The 15,495-nt window shown below is 56.5% G+C and overlaps 1 protein-coding gene across 1 annotated transcript in view; it reads right to left on the bottom strand.

Moving 5' to 3' along the window:
• The window catches only part of SRRM3 (serine/arginine repetitive matrix 3), a 32,577-nt gene that overhangs the window by 8,551 nt on the left and 8,531 nt on the right, over positions 1-15,495 (bottom strand). Inside the window, 10 exon segments of the mRNA XM_032606139.1 lie at positions 4,499-4,676; positions 5,029-5,133; positions 5,714-5,764; positions 7,634-7,669; positions 7,800-7,862; positions 8,320-8,349; positions 8,833-8,913; positions 9,009-9,040; positions 9,042-9,071; positions 9,073-9,140. Coding sequence (XP_032462030.1) covers positions 4,499-4,676; positions 5,029-5,133; positions 5,714-5,764; positions 7,634-7,669; positions 7,800-7,862; positions 8,320-8,349; positions 8,833-8,913; positions 9,009-9,040; positions 9,042-9,071; positions 9,073-9,140 — 674 coding nt within the window.

Below are 15,495 nucleotides of genomic sequence, written 5' to 3'. Positions count from 1 at the left end.
GGGAGCGGCGCACAGCGGAGCCGGGATACCTACCTTCTCAGTGGTCAGGGACGGGAATGCAATAATAAAAAAGAAAAGAAGGTCTCCGCATTGGGAATGCAGAATCGGGGTAAGACAGTGTCTCTAAGCTGCACTCCCCCTCTGAATCAGCACAGGGCAGCCATACAGCTTTCGGTCTAGTCCCCGGAATGGGAGGGGGCTCCTGCCCAGCCATTTCTGTTTGATTCTTTTTTTTTTTTTTAAACCCACAGGCTCCAAGAGCCAACCTTTCCTTAACCTTCAAACAACAGAAAACCTCCAGAGGGCATGCAGGAAGCAGCTGATGGAAACAGAACCACAGCATGGGTGAAGGAGGGGCTGGCAGCAGGGGGCAAGAGACCCAAGTCAGGGGAGAGAGATGGCCAGGAAGAGACAGAGAAACACGGGGAAAGAGACAGACAGACAGCAGAGAAACAAAGGAACAGAGGCAGAAGGAAACAAAGAGAGAGGCAGGAAGACAGAGGGGAAGGTGGACCCAGACAGAAGAGAGAAAAGCTGTTTAAACAAGGGCTATCAGACCGGACAGATGGGGTGAAAGGGAATCGTGCATTTAAAAGGGAAGGCAACCACAGATTGAATTTGGAGGATTGGCTCAGCCTCAAGTCAACTCCCCCCGCCCCCCCCCCCCCACCCCCGGCTTCAGCGTCATTTTAGCAAAATGTATCCTTCCTGTCTTCTGGCTTCATCCTGGAAGAAATGCCAAGATGCCCGTTCCTATCCTGACTGCCCCACCGCAGCCGTGGTCACTGCTCTTTCCTGGGGGTTGGGAGGTGGGGAGGCTGGGATGAGGCAGGTCAGGGAGAGTCACGGGCACCTCTTCTTGGGGTCATTCTAGGCTCCCCATTAAGTGATGAGTTTTGAGCCCAAGGCAGCCACCAGAGACAGCCCGGGGGCCTTGCTCGGGAACCTCCTCCGCCATCCTCACCAAACAATGAGGATTCCTTCAACACTTCAGATGCTAGGGGCAGGCGCAGCCAAGCAGGTGCAAACCCTGCACAGCCTTTCTGGCCTGTGTGCTGGGAGGGCAAAGCTAGCACCAGTCTGTGTTCTTGGGGGTGGGGGGAGGCAGGTGAGACCGGATGGAAGGACTTGTCCCGTGAGGTCGTCTGACTCTTCTGTCCCACGTTGTGTGACTTTGAGCCACTCTATGCCTCACTATTTATTTCCCTATGTAGTGTGTGAACTGTGAGGGCGCAGGGCTCCCTGGGTCTCTGAGGCAGCAATCGTGTAGAATCGGGAGAGTTGGGAGCATGCCCTTGACATCTGGCGGGGTCCTCAGGGGGAACCTAGGAGCTGAGACAACCAGCAGCCACCTCCCACCTCCTCCTCCCCTTGCTCAGGGATCCTGGAGTGTATTTTCTATTGACAACTCTCCCACATCTTGGGATCTACCTCTAAAAAGCTGTGTGACCTTGAGCTTGTCACTTGACCTCTCTGAGCCACAGACAGCAGTAAGCAGCAGAACCCAGAAATCCCTTTGGGGCTCAGCCCTGGCCTGGGATGGGACATCTAAGAGATGTGTTGGGAGCTAGCACCCTGCTGGCCTCAGTCTCAAGCCCAGGATGGACTTTTTCTCTTGCCCGGGAATATCTGGCTTTGAAGCCCTCACCTGAGTTAAACTCTATCAGGTGCCTTCAGCTCCCTCCTCTGGGGCCTCCCAAGGATCTGAGGCCTGGCAGGAAGGGCCTGAGCAGCCATCTTATTCTAGATGGAACTGAGGAAGCTCAGGACTCTGGGAAGCAACCTGGGTGACCTGGGACAAGTCTCTCCCCTTCCCTGGGTCTCCCAGCTTCTCTCCAAGGTTCCTTATAGACTGAGACACAGAAGCACCATCTGTACCACTTTTGTTAATTTAAAAGCTGAAGCAGTCCCAGCTCATGCCCCGGTGTTGAGGAGAGGGCTGGCTGCTGCCGAAGATTTGGCAGGGGCTATTGGTGTGGGAGTCGTGTTTTTAAAGTTATCTTCCCTTTTAAATTCTGATTACAAAGGAAAAAAAATACAGAGAGACATGTATATGACTAATGTTCAATTGAGATTCAAAAAACAGCTCTGCATTAGGAGGAGAAGTTCCCACAGTAACACGCACAGAAGCAAAATTCTAGAACCACATAGAAGATAGAAAAAACAAAAAACAGAGATACTTTGCATTTCTGTACGTTACAAAAGGGAAAAAAGAAAGAAAAGAAAAGAAAGGGAAAAAAAAAGGGAAATACAAACAGAAACAAAATAACAGGAAAAGTTACATAAACTTCCCCACCCTCTTCCCTTCCGGCTAAACAAGGAATGGAATCACAATATTACCACGTTTCAAATGGGAGGCTAAAAAAACAAACAAAAACATAGACGGGGTTAAAAAACGGTGAGCTTTTTCTTTTCCCATTTGTTTCTCTCTCTCTTTTTCTTTTTTTAATGGTAGCGTCCAAGAATACCACCCCACCCTCCAGTACTTTTTCCCAAAGACATTTTTGGTTAATGGCCAAGTCTGTGACCCCCAGCCCCTATCTCACCTCCCTGGAATGAGAACTAGGCTCGTTTTGCTCCTCAGAAAGGATCTGCAGGCCAAGAGGGGATCAGGTGAGGGTGAGAGGCCTGGGATGTTCTGAAGTCCCAGACCTCTTAGGGCCCAAAGGGTAGGGAGAGGATTTGGGGAGCATGCTTTGTGAGAAGAGTAACAAAGTGCTGTCTTCTAGAAAACTCCCAGGGCGATGCCAAATTTGGTCCCATTTTTTGGGAGGGAGACAAGATGGCTGCCGAGGCTTCCTCCCTGAGGCCAGAAGCTAGGCCGCCTTCCCTGGCTGCTCTCTCCTGCGGGTTTACTTAGTCGCTATGCCATTTTGTCTGTGCAGGCCCTGGGCCCTTGGGGGGTACTGCTCAGGCCTCCAGGGCAGAGGCGGGTTGGGAGGGGACGGCCCTGATCGAGAGAAACTGCATTTCTGTGCCTCTCAGAGGATGTGAAGTTCCCACGAGAAGGTGTTTGGGGCACTGTGCTCTTCCGGCTCTGTGCCCATGGGGTTGGGGTCAGGGGTGATGTCTTCTAGGTTTGCCCAGATTGGGCATCATCTCTGTGGCGTGTGGCACCAGTCCCTGTCCGGGCCGCCCTCAGCTACCTCTGTGAGCCTTCTCCCACTCCTAAGACAGGTCCAGGGATATGGGAGGGATCCTCCCCACGTGGCCCAACGAGGTCCCTTGGAGCTCAGGTGCCTGGCACCCTGTCCAGGGGGGGCAGTCTCAAGACAGGGACTGTCAGTAAACAAAAATTGATCTTGAGACTCAGAGCTTTTTGTCAGCTGCCCTTGACTTTCCTCCCTGAGGCCTTGAGAGTAAGGGTGTTTGAGAAAAGAAAGGGAGTGAAAGGAAACAGCCAGAAATCAAAATGAAACTGACCAACACATACATGTTTGCTGCTGAGACCTGAGGTCTGGGGAGGGGCAGACTCCCCCCTTCCTGCTGAGGCTCCTGGGGCAGCCTGAAGATCTGGGGTGGGGGAACCTGCAGGCCTGCTCACCTCCATTCCCCTGTGCCCATCCAGTGCCCCTGCCAGCACTGCAGTCCCCTCTCCCTGAGGGGACTCTACCCTGGACTCTAAGGCTGACAAAAGGGGATGTGGGCCTCCCCACCGTCCGGGGCCTGGGAGAGCCTCCCACCCTGGCCCAGCTCATCTACCTGGGAAAGGCTCCGCCAGCTCCTAAGGTCACCACACCTGCCTGTGGGTCTCCAGGAGTTTATTCGCCTCCTGGGGGGTGGGGGTGTGTGGGGACAGTATCTCTGAGGGAGCAGTGAGTGTGCTGGGAGATGCCTTAGGAAGGATGGGCCATGGGAAGTGGAGCCCACAGGTTTGAGACACCTGTCCAAGTGTGGGCAGTGCCCGGGAAGGGACAGATTTCCCTTGGAGCAGGGACTTTAGAAATGCAGCTCTGTGGCAGCAAGGGGACTGAGATGGGGGAGGGATCTGGGAGAGGGGTTATGAGGGTTTTGAGGGAGGGCGGGCTTTCCATGGGGGTAAAGGACTTTGTGGGGAGAGGGAGGCTCAGGGGCCAAGTGATGCCCCAGGGAGGTCCTGACTCTTGAATCCTGTTCCCGATTGCGACTCCTACCAATGTCCATGCTCCCTCCCACCCCAATATGCCTGAGGGAAGAGAGACAGGAGGCCTTGTTTCCTTTCCAGCTCTTTACCCAACAGGCTGAGCGCCCCTGTGGTCAACCTTCTCTGGCCTTCAGTTTGCCAAGGTCAAGGGTTCAGGAGCCCCTCACCCTGACACCAGCATTCCTGGCCGCTCGGGTGCAGGGAGGGGCGCCTGGGAGGGGGGAGCGGCCGGCCCCGCCCCCGTGACGCACTCACTGGCCCCTGCCCCGCGGCGACCCGGCCCGACCCAGCTCCGCCCCGACCCAGCTCCGCCCCGACCCAGCTCGGCGCAGCCCGCGCGGCGCGGGAACCCTCTGCAAAGCCAAGCGTACGTACATCGAGCGAGCTGTGCGCCGAGCCGGGGCGGCCCCCGTGAGCTCCGCTCCGCTGCCTGCTGCCGCCGTTCTGCTGGGGTGACCCCCATCCGCTGCCGCCGGACGGGGAAGGAGACCGGCTCCCGCTGGACCGCTGGCTGCCCGTCTTCCGCCCGTCGTCTCGGTGCTTGGGACTCAGCCTACATGGGGGGAGCCGGCTTGGGACGCCCCGTGTGCAAGCGGCGGTGCCAGGCTCGAAAGGTAGCCCTACCCCCCCCCCACCCCCGTCCCCCCACTGTGCCGGGAAACCCTGGCATGGAGAGAGCAAGGCCCCAGCCCTCACACTGCCTCGGTTTCCATTCAGGGTCTGGGGCGCCCTTGGGCATGGGCAGCAGCTCAGCCCTGGTGAATTTCTACCCACTGCTGAGCTGCTGTCTGTCAGCCCCGCTCCCCAGCCCTGGGGATGGGGGAGTGTTTAAACTGCAGGTCCCCTCCCTCCAGCGGAAAGGGAGCTCAACCACACCTGAGCGCGCCCAGTGGCCCGGGGCCTACCTGCTAGGTGATCTGGAATCACTGTAACGGGAGGACAGCGAGGGACTGTGGGAGCTGCCGCTGCTGTGGCGATGCGACCTCCGGCCTGGGGACTCTGCATGTGGCCTGGGAGAGAAATCAGGCTGTACTCGAGTTCTGCCCCACTTCGCCAGGGGGGATCCCTGTGAAGCCCTGATGGAAGCCTCTGCTGACCTCCCTGCCCGCCGCTGCTGCCCCCATAGTCTCCCCCCCAGCTCCCCAAAATAGTCTCTTACGAAAATAGCCTCATACAAAAATAACACAAACCCTGTCCATGCTGGGCAGAGTTAGTCCATGTGGTCATTTGTCAGAATTAGGAAAAAGGCATCCTTTTCTGTAGACAGTCCCAGCCCCCCAAGACCCCACTCGCCCCTCAGTTGGTGTTCTTGTAACTGGGATGCAGGGGAGTCACAAGGACTGAACTTGAAAGGACCCTGGCCTGGGAGGCCACGGGTCTGGATTCCAGCTCTGCCACGGACTCATGGGGGCTCTTGGCTTCCTCTCTGGGTCTGAATTTTTCCTTCTGGGCAGCGGGGACATGAGCTATCTTCGAGGGCCTGATTCTGTGATTCTAGAAGGCCAAGTTTTCTGGTTGCAGGGTGGGGTGGGGGGTGGGGGGGAGAAGGGGAGCGGGCTGAGGGGCTGGAGACGGGGGGAGGGTACTCACCTCTTCCTTTCTTTGTTCTTTTCTTTTCTTTTGCTCTTGGGGCTTCGAGATCTACAGAAAGCAGAGGCTACTGTGACAGCACAGCCTGAGCCCTGAGCTGGCCGGGGGAGGGCGGGGCCTTCGAGCTCGGAGCTGGCTGTGTCCAGGTGTGGATCTGAGATGTGTTCCTCTCTTGTACCTGAGACTCCCTGGCTGGCGTGGGCTTGCCCACCCCACCCCACTGCTTTTGCCCCTTTTACTCTGCCAGGCCTTATTCCCTCCTTCTCCTCTAAGTCGTGGCCTGGATCGCCTCCTGCCTGGGCCCCAGCTGCTGTTCCCTCTGGCAGTGCCATAGGCGATGTGGCTCTGGCCCCAGAAGGAGGGGTGACCTGCCCTTTCCTCTGGCATTGGTCTTGGGATAGGCCCCTCTGAGGAGTTGCCATGGGGGGGGGTGGCCCCTCCACACCTCATTTGCGTCCCCTGTGCCCCAGGTTCCCTCGGATGGGGCTCTCTAGGGTAGGGGCCAGGCCTCCTGCCTCTCTGTCCCCTCAGACTGTGGCCCAGCCTTGGGCCAGCTCACCAGGGGTTTAGGAAAGAAATGCTTTCCCTTGGACATGATGACCTTCCTGCTTTGGGGTTACTCAAACCCCATCTCATCTCATCCAGCTCTCTGGGGCGAGCCCCACAGCCCAGCTCCTTCTGCCTTTGACAAATGGACTGAGAAGTTTCTGATCAGGCTTCTAAGGTCTCACCCCTGTAGGTCTCTCAGCCTCACCCTCCCTGATGCCACCAGATTCCTGCTCAATCCCTCTAGTGTGAACAGATGCCTCCTTCTGACCAAAAAATGAGGTGATGCTAAGAAACACAAGAATGTGTTTCACACAAGAGCAGAGTTGGGTCGGGGGCAGGCCCAGGAGTCCAGAGGTTTGGGTTCTAGAACTCATGCCGCCTGCTTTGGGCCTCAGTCTCCCCCTCTGGAGCTGGTCTGGCCCTAGCTCACCTCTAGGTCTTTCCCAGGACTGATGGGAGCGGGACAGAGGATCTGTGCAAGCGGTTGGTGACCACTGGGGGGCAGTAGGGGCCCACACTGACCCTGAAGGACCGGAGAGGGCTACAAGGGGGAGAGACAGGAAATTGGAGGGACAGGAGAAGGTGTTTGTTTAGGCTCCTCCCCCACCTTGCAAGTGGCAGTGGGCAAATTCTCACTGCCGGAATGGGACCAGGGACTCTGCCCCTCCCCAGGGCTGCTGGGAGGGGTCTGGCTCCAACGTCAAACAGTGGGGATGTGACTGCCCCACATCGTCCTTTCCCTCCATGGAGAGTTTTCTACTACTTTCCACACCCCTACCTCTGCCTGGGTTCCGGCCTTACACCTCCTCTCCCCTCTGCATCCATCCTGACAAGTCACTGTCCTGCTCAGAGTCCCCTGCTGGCTCCCAGCCCCACCTGAGTGGAGGCTTCATAGCCTGGCAGTCAGGCTTGTTGGGGGCTGATACCTGTCCCCCAGAAACTCCACCTGTAGGCATAGCCCGCTCACTCCGGCTCCTAACCACTGAGCCTTCCTAGCTCAAGAACGTCCTTCTGCCTGTCATGCCCTTTCCCTGCAAACCTGGGGTCCTGATGCTTCTGCCTTCCCAACTGGCACCTCCACGGCTGCACCCCTTGCACACTGGACCAGTATACTGTGTTGTCTGGAAATTCTCGGGGCCCCCAAGGTGAGGCTGACTCATGGGGCAAGCAAGGGTTGCAGTTGGCCTTCCTCCTCGCCCCCCCCACCCTCCAGTCCCCTGTCTGGCTCTGGGGAGGAGTCCCTGGAGTGGGAAGATGGAGCAGGACAGGACCTGGCAACACCCCTCCCATCATGGCTTCCTCGGTCCCCTGCAGGGGGGCACTGGCCTCTGTCCACATCCTCCTGTCCCGCCTCCAAAGGGCGCCACTCACCTGCGCCGCCTCTTCCTCCGGGACCCAGAATCAGACCTGTAGGGCCATAAAAAGGGCTCTCCTGAGCATGCCTGGGGTGGCCTGAGGACGGGATCTGCACAGCATTGGTCGTGGTGGGGGTGGGGCGGTGGAAGTGAGGGGAGGCCCCAGGGGAGGCCGAGGGTACCTGTCTCGGCGGTGTTTCTTCACATTCTTCTTCCTCTTGCGCAGGGGTGAGGAGCTCCCACAGCTGCGGACACAGTGGTGGTGGGGGTCTAGTGAACTGGGGCCCTGGGATGAGGGGCGGTGGAAATTGGCTGGGGAACCCCGGGCGCCTGGGGCCTCCAAGCTGGAAAGGGGATTCCAGGGCTTGAAGCCAGCTGCCACTGTACAGAATGAACCGAGGCCCTGAGGGTCCACAAGGTCCCTAAGGGTAGTTGATGGAGCTGCCTGTGTTGTCCCCTCGTCACTTTCCAGCCTCCTGGGCATTGTGAGCGAGAGACTGTTTCAAACCCAAAGGTTAGAGGCTCCAATGATGGAATTTCTGGCCTCTGTGGGGGAAAAGCTGGCATGTTGGCCCTGTCCAGGTCCAGGGCCCTGGGGTGGCAGGTCTGCAGCCTCTGGGGGATGGCCTTGGATTCTCTCCCACCCACAGACATCCTCTCCAGGCCCAGCCCGTCCATCGCTGACCCGCCTTCATTACTGACCTGCACTCGGAGTCTAGTCTCCTCTTTTTGCTGAGGGCCGGGGGGAGAAAGAAGGGGAGACAGACAATTGGGCGGGGTTAGCTGGGGCCCCAGACATTGGCCAGGGTCTCACTTAGCACAGGGGAGAAGGCACATAGAGACCGGGAACCACAGATGACACCAGCCAAACCCCTCCTCCCCTGGCCACTCAAGCTGGTGGTGGAGGCAGGACCCCTGGGGAGGGTGCTGGAGGATGAAGAGCAGGTGGACCGAGGTGGTGGTGGGGGCTGCCCTGTTCTGGGGCAGGTGAGTGCCACTGGTGGGGGTGGGTACCCAGTGGGACGAGGGGCCTGGTGAAGGGGAGGGGCTCTTGGGGGGGCAGCGCAGTGAGGGGGAGGGATTCAGTAAGGGCAGAGGGGTTCAGCGAGGGGCGGGGTCCACAATGAGGCGTTGGCGCCTTGCCAGCCGAGGGATGGGCACCTGGGGGCCCCACCGTTCTCCTCCCATCCCGCGCTGGCCGGTGGCAGCTCTTACCGGCTTCTCCGGTGGCCGCCTTTCTTTTTCTTCTTCTTCTTGGGAGGGGGCGACGCCGAGCTGCTGGACCAGTGCTTGGTCCTGGGTGAGAAGGGGCGGGGGGTGGGGGTGGGGCGGAGGTGAGGGGGGGAGGGGTGGCCCCATCTGCCCCACCCCCCGCCGCGGCGGGCGCTGACCTGTACCCCCGGTGCCCTCGGTAGCAGGCGGCCCGGGCAGTCGCAGTCCACCGGGCCGTCGTCCCTCGTCGAAGGGCGCGTACTCCAGGTCCGGCTCGGTGCCCTCGATCAGCCGCGGGGTCTCCCGCCACGCTGCCGGCGACAGGGACGCTCAGCACCCGCCACCGCGGCCCGGCCTTCCGGCGGCCCCTTTCTCCGCGCTGCGCACCGGGGCCTGGCCGGGCGGCAAGGTCGGAATGCGCCGGCACCGACCTTTAGAGGGTCAGGCGGGATCTGGGGAACCCGACCGGGAGCCCTCCGTTACAGGGCCCAGCCTCAACGATGCAATATTTTGCAAAAGAGGAAAGAGTACGGAGCCCTCCCCCCTCACTTAGCCGTCCTCCTTCTAAGTTCTCACCCTCTGGGAGACCCCTCCTCCTTAGTGAGGCCCCTCCCGACACTGATTCTTTGTCCCTCAGTCTCATTCAATGCGCCCCAGTCCGCCCCACTGAGCCCTCTCTTCCCTCGTTGAGCCCCTTTTCACTGATCCCTGCAGCCTTAACCCCAGCGTCCTATTCCAGAGGCCCCATCCCCTCCCCCGCTCCCCTTTTTCCCTCACTGAGCCCTGCTTTCTCAGAGAGCCCCTTCCCCCTTTTTTAGCTGCCCCCTTTCTGATATCTGTCCGTCCTTAATCCCACGGTCCCTGAGCCCCCTCCCCTGCCGGAGTGCCTCCTTCCAGCCCCTGCTGCATCTCTGAAATATTCATAGCCTCTCCTTGCCCTCCTCTCTGCAGCCTCCGGAGGCCTGGCGGCTCTGCTCCCGCTGCCAGGCTGTCATCAATCACTGCCCAGTGGCGGTCGGCACAGGCCTCTGCACTCTGCCCGCCCCGATGCTCCCCATCCATCTTGCCGAGCTCTCCGCTTCACTCAGCGGGGACCGCGTCATCTTGTCCCAGCTACGGGCTTAGGAGCCCCCAGCCATCTTCTGCACAGATGTTTGCTCCCTGCGGGCACTTGGAAGAGTGGAGGATTTTCCCTAAAGGCCTCTGGGCTTAAGGCAAGAGCAGGAACTTTGAAGCTGCAGATGTGCCCTCATTATGTACTGTCCCTGAGTCGCTGTGTGACCCAGTGCCTGTCATGCCCCCTCTCTGAGCCTCTCTCCAAGATGAGAATGCTAATTACGTTACAGCGGTGCTGGGACAGTTCACTGAGGTCCCAGATGCTGTGTAACTTTGTTTTTTATTGAACACGCCCGCGAAATAACCCTCCAAAGGCCCAGCTCCAGGGTGATGCGCCCCCCTCCATCTTCCATTTTTCATTCTGTGCTGGCTTAGACAGTGCCACCTCCCAGATGGAGGCTCAGCCCTGGTTTCACCGGGCTCATCTTTTTCCTGCCCAGATGCGAGGGAGGCCAGGGCTTGGATGGCAGAGCGTTAAGATGTGAATAAGCTTTGGATCACACAGACAGGTGTGAATTCAGGCATGAACCACGCTCACTGAGCCTCCAGCTCCTTATCTATCCAACGAGGAAATAGAATATCCCAGCTTTGAGGAGAGGATTCAGTAAGATTCTGTGAAGCTCCTGACATGAGGCCTGGCCCGCGACCGTTGTTGTGCACACACGGTCACCATTGCTAGATGGAGGGACCTCTGTCACACACCAACACTTCCTCTTCCAGGGAGAAAAGTGGTTTTGACACATGAAAGAGAAACAGAGCAAGGAAGGCAGATCACAGCTACAAGGTGAAAGGATTTTCAGGGACAAATCTGCAGCAGAGTACCCACTAAGCAGCTCTTGGAAGACTGAGTTTTGGATTTGAAAAAAAAAGAATGTAACCCATATCTGACAGGGTTGGCTAGCCTCGAGGCTCGTGTCAAGAATGTCATTGGGATCCCAAACGCTATCCTGGCCCTGGCAGCCTAGAAGTCACACAGGTGTGATGGGAGGTGTTTCTGGGGTGATGGAGGCTCATGTCATTCCCCTGACCCTGCAGAGCCCGCACATCCCTTCATTCAAACCTCTCTGCTCTTCCCCGTGCTCCTCTTCCTGAAGCCAGTGGCCTCCTACTTCCCGTCCCTGAAATCTCCAACTCCTGGGCCTGTCCCAGGGCCCATTGCCCCCACACAGCCCTCAGCCCTACAAACGCCTGACACATAAATCACAGTCTTTAGCAAAACTGAAGGGCGCCACAGACATCGTGTGGGTGAGCCAGTGGGAGGAGGGAGCTTCCCTTTATCCTAACACAAAAATGACGAAGGTTATTTACAAACTAAAACAGCTCAGTTTGGGCCCTGCCTTCTGCAGGAATCCTTCCTTGCCTCCTAATATCCAAGGTGGGTTAGCCACTGAATATAGGCCCTCGCTGGGCCCTCCTCGTTCTGCTGGCTGCACCCCTAGAGACATCTTTCCTTTATACCTCTGTCCCAGGGACAGAGCTCCCTGCCCTCTGCCCCATCCTCCCTCCCTGGGACCTTATCATTTGACCTCTCTCACTTTCCAGTCCTTTCTGGGAGGTTGACCTTGTCTGCTGGGAGCACCGGAAGACAGGCGTGAGGAGATCCAGGCTCAGGGAGATACACAAGGTTTCAGAACCTTCTGGTAAGACTTTTCCTGGCAGTTCCAGGGGTATAAATGGGGCCTATGCTGAGGCCTCTCTTGCTGGTTTTTGTGCAGCTGGTACCCTTATGTCCACTTTGCAGGCTCTCCCAGGGCTAGAACACTGGGTTCTCCTGTCCTGACCTTCCTGGCTGAGAACATCACTAATAAGAATGTTCTCTAATGTTTAGATGGCTCTCCACAGTCTCAAATCCCACTCAGAACCAGTTCCTGATTTAGAGAAATTTGCACACCCCCACTTCAGAGATGAGAAAACTGAGGCCCAGAGAGGAAAGGAACATGTCCTATTTTGGGGGACCTTTGATTAAGAATGTAAGTTCACCTATGCAATTGGCTTTGAGAATTCATGAGCAAATAGGACGGCCCTCGACTCTGCTGGCTGGGCTTCCCTGCTGTGGATGTTAGCTCAGCTGTCCCCTCCCTGCTCTGTAGACACAGTTGTGGGTTGTGTGTGCACTGAATTCTAGATTTGTTTAGCATTTCCTGCTCTTAAGTTCACGTTTGTTAGTTAGTTTACTCCTCACCACGACGGTGGAATAGGCAGGGGAGGTGTTCCTCCCCTGTGACAGAAGGAACGGAACCCCACAGAGCTGACCAAAGTAAGCCCAGCTGGAGTCCACTGCAGAGGGACCAAGGGCAAATCGAGGTTGAACCCAGCACCGCAGGGAACACCTGCTGGACAGGCTTCCCAGGAAGGGCTCCGACCTGGGAAGAGACTGCGAGTCACACGCTCTTCCCTCTGACAGCAGTGTCGCTAATTAACTGGTCCTGTTTCCCATTTGCCAGGAGCCTAATGGCCAATTGACAGATGAATGAATCCAGACAGAAGAGGAGGAGGGTTCCAGGCAAAGGGGCTGCCCTCTCCCTTCGCTCACTCAGCCTGTGTTGCCAGGCCTGCCCGGGGCCGGAGGGAGGGGGCAGCGGTGGCAGGAACAAGGGCCTCTCCTGTAGCTCCTCGTGGCACAGGGCAAAAATATGACAGGTGCATATGATACTAATCTAAGGCAGGTGTCGCGTGCTGTTCTGAACACTTTACATATATTTATCTCATTCGGTCATTTTAATACTCAACAAGCCTCTGATGTGGGTATCATCACTGATATCCTCATAGCAAAAATGTGAGGCGTGGAGAGGTCACACTATGTACAAAATCAGGGACATGGAAAAAAAAAAATGCCGGCATTCGCTCATTGTTTTCGGAAGTAGCATAGGAATATGTTTCCCAGAAACCCTCTCTCCCAAACGTTTTTGTTACATTACATAACTATGAAAACAATTATTCTTTTTTGTAAAGCATCCGGAGTAAACTTGAATGGTTCTGTGCTCTTGCAAACCAAGATGCAATATAATTGATGTCCATATATGGGAGGGAGGGGCGCTACATAGTGATGAGAACAATTATTTGATGTCCATATATGGGAGGGGAGGGGCGCTACATAGTGATGAGAACAACTGTTCTTAAAGGTTGTCTATTAAAGTGAAACAAAGAACTGATAACAGACATCGAAGTAAAGAAAACATTGTATATATCCCAAAGAGGAGAAGATTTTACTTTTATCCCAGGAATAAGTGGTTTTTAGAGGCAGCCTTGGATGATGGGGTATATTCGAACCCGTGCACAAGGGTGTTTCCGGCTGAGGGCCCAGGATGAGCAAAGGCGTGGAAGTGAGAACGTGCAGGACGTGGCTGCGAGCTGCCAGCAGGTCGGGCTGGCTACTGCGTGATACCGGGAGTGGGAAGCCAGGGTGGGTCTAGAGTGTGGAGAGCCTGGAGCGCCAGGCCAGGGAATCCAAGTATGATTGCCTGGAGGGTGGGGACCCACAGAAGTTTTCTGGGGCAAACTAGGACTCCCCACATGAATCGGTTTCCAGACAAAAAGCCATGTCCTCTCTCAGTGTCTCTGGGACCACACTCTCCATCACTTCTCTGCCAGATTAGAGTGCGGCTGCCCCACTGTTCCCCCTGTGGTTTTACCCATCTGATCCATCTGTCAAAGGAGAAAGTCCCTAAACACCTGTCTGACCGCATCACACGTCTCAAGAGCCTTCCACTGGCTCCTACCATCTATGGGATCACACCCAGAACACGGCAGTGTGATGTTCTGGTGTCCAGTGTGGAGAGGAGACTGGAGGGGACTACTCCATGACCTCAGACTTCCAGCCTCCAGAACAGTGAAAAATAAGTTTCTGTTGTAGATCAAGGCACCCAGTTTACGGTACTGTGTTATCGCAGCCCGAGGTGCCTAAGACAGTGGTGGCGATCATCCAGTGGTGATGTGCGTCTGCTGTGTGCCAGCCACTAGTCCTCACGCTTACAGTCACTGTTTCAATTAATTTCCTCTACAGTCCTTTGAGGATGGTACTAATATCTGCATTTTATAAATAAAGAACTGAAGGCCCACAGAAATCAAGGACCTACCCAAGTCACACAGCTGGGGTGTGGTGGAGCTGGGATACAGAGCTCAGGGGGTTAGTATTGAACCTAGAGGTTAAGACAGGTGGGGTGTCTGATGCCAGAGCACACACTCTCCCTCCGCTAGCCTGTACTCTGAACTGAGAACTGAAGACCTGGTCGGTTGCCAGGTCCACAGGAAGGTATATGACCAATCTGTCGCTAGCCCTCTGTCACCTCTCTGCCTCTGGCCTTGGGTTCAGTACCACAAACAACTCTTCCCAGCCCGGGAGTAATCCAGGCCACCATCACTGCTGCAGTCACTGTTTGCAACGCTATTTTCATACCATTTTGGCTGCGTGAGCTAGAAGAAGGCTTCTGGTCTCAACCCTTCCCTGTGTAAAGGAGGAAACTGAGGCTTTGGGGGAGATTGGGCAAACCTCACTGTTTTAGGCACCGGGGATACAGCAGTAAACAAAACTGGTAACGAACTTGTCCTCAATGTCTTCTAATATTCTAGCAGGATCCCAGGACCCTGCCAAGTCTATATTCTCCTCTGCTTCCAGAGCAGGAGTCCTCCTTGACTGTCAAGTCTTCCTGACACTGCCTCTTCCGAGGAACCCTTCCTGACCGACCACCCTAGCCTGTCTCTCTTCCCCCACCAAACACGCACAGAGCTTGAGACTAAGTTGTTCAAGTGGCCACATTGTTTCTTCTTGTCCACGGCTGCCAGTAATTCCCGGTTTCAGGTTGGAGGTTTGTGTTTCCACCCAGGGAGCAGGGGCAGTCTTTCCCTCCCCCCACCCCTGCCCCCCTCATAGCACCAGCACAGGGTTCGGCATACAGCACGGACCTTCAAGGACTTTCCTTCTGATGATGGACACCGCAACCTCTCCATGACATCCTTCCTAATGTTCCCCAGTTCTTAAATGCATCATTCATTCATTCATTCATTCCAGGAAAGAGAAGATCAGGACTTCTGGAAAAGACTTGGGAGTCATCCACTACCAGGGCAGCGTTCCAGCTGGGGGATGGATGAGATTCCCCAGGAAGAAGAGGGAAGGGAGACCTGGGGGAGAGACCAGAGGACATGACAGATCCTTGCGGGGAGACAACATCGGAGAAGTGGGCAGAAGTGAGGGAGGAGCAGAAGCCATCAGAGGGGTAGGAGGAAACTCACAAAGAACTGAATCTTGGAAGCCAGGGGGGAAAGCAGGTTTCCACTGGGGAAGTACAGTGGTGGCATGCACCAGAGAGAGGCCAGGCCTGCAGAGGAGCCTGGGCCATGCTAAGGAGGGCTCAGGCAGCCACGGCCCAAGCAGGTCACCGGAGTCATGGGGGCAAGAAGCCAGACCTCCATGGCTTAAGGAAGTGGAGACAACGTGTACCACGTGCTCTGCAGAAATGGGGTGGAAAAAGGAGAGACACGTGTGGGCTGGAAGCGGGAGGAGATAGCAGAATTGAGGAAGGACGGGGAGTAGATTAAGAAGGAGCCCAGGAG

Source organism: Phocoena sinus, chromosome 15 (assembly GCF_008692025.1).
Source record: "Phocoena sinus isolate mPhoSin1 chromosome 15, mPhoSin1.pri, whole genome shotgun sequence".
Taxonomy (NCBI): Eukaryota; Metazoa; Chordata; class Mammalia; order Artiodactyla; family Phocoenidae; genus Phocoena; species Phocoena sinus.
The sequence above is the reverse complement of the archived record's forward strand: the minus strand, read 5'-3'. Positions and strand labels throughout refer to the sequence as shown.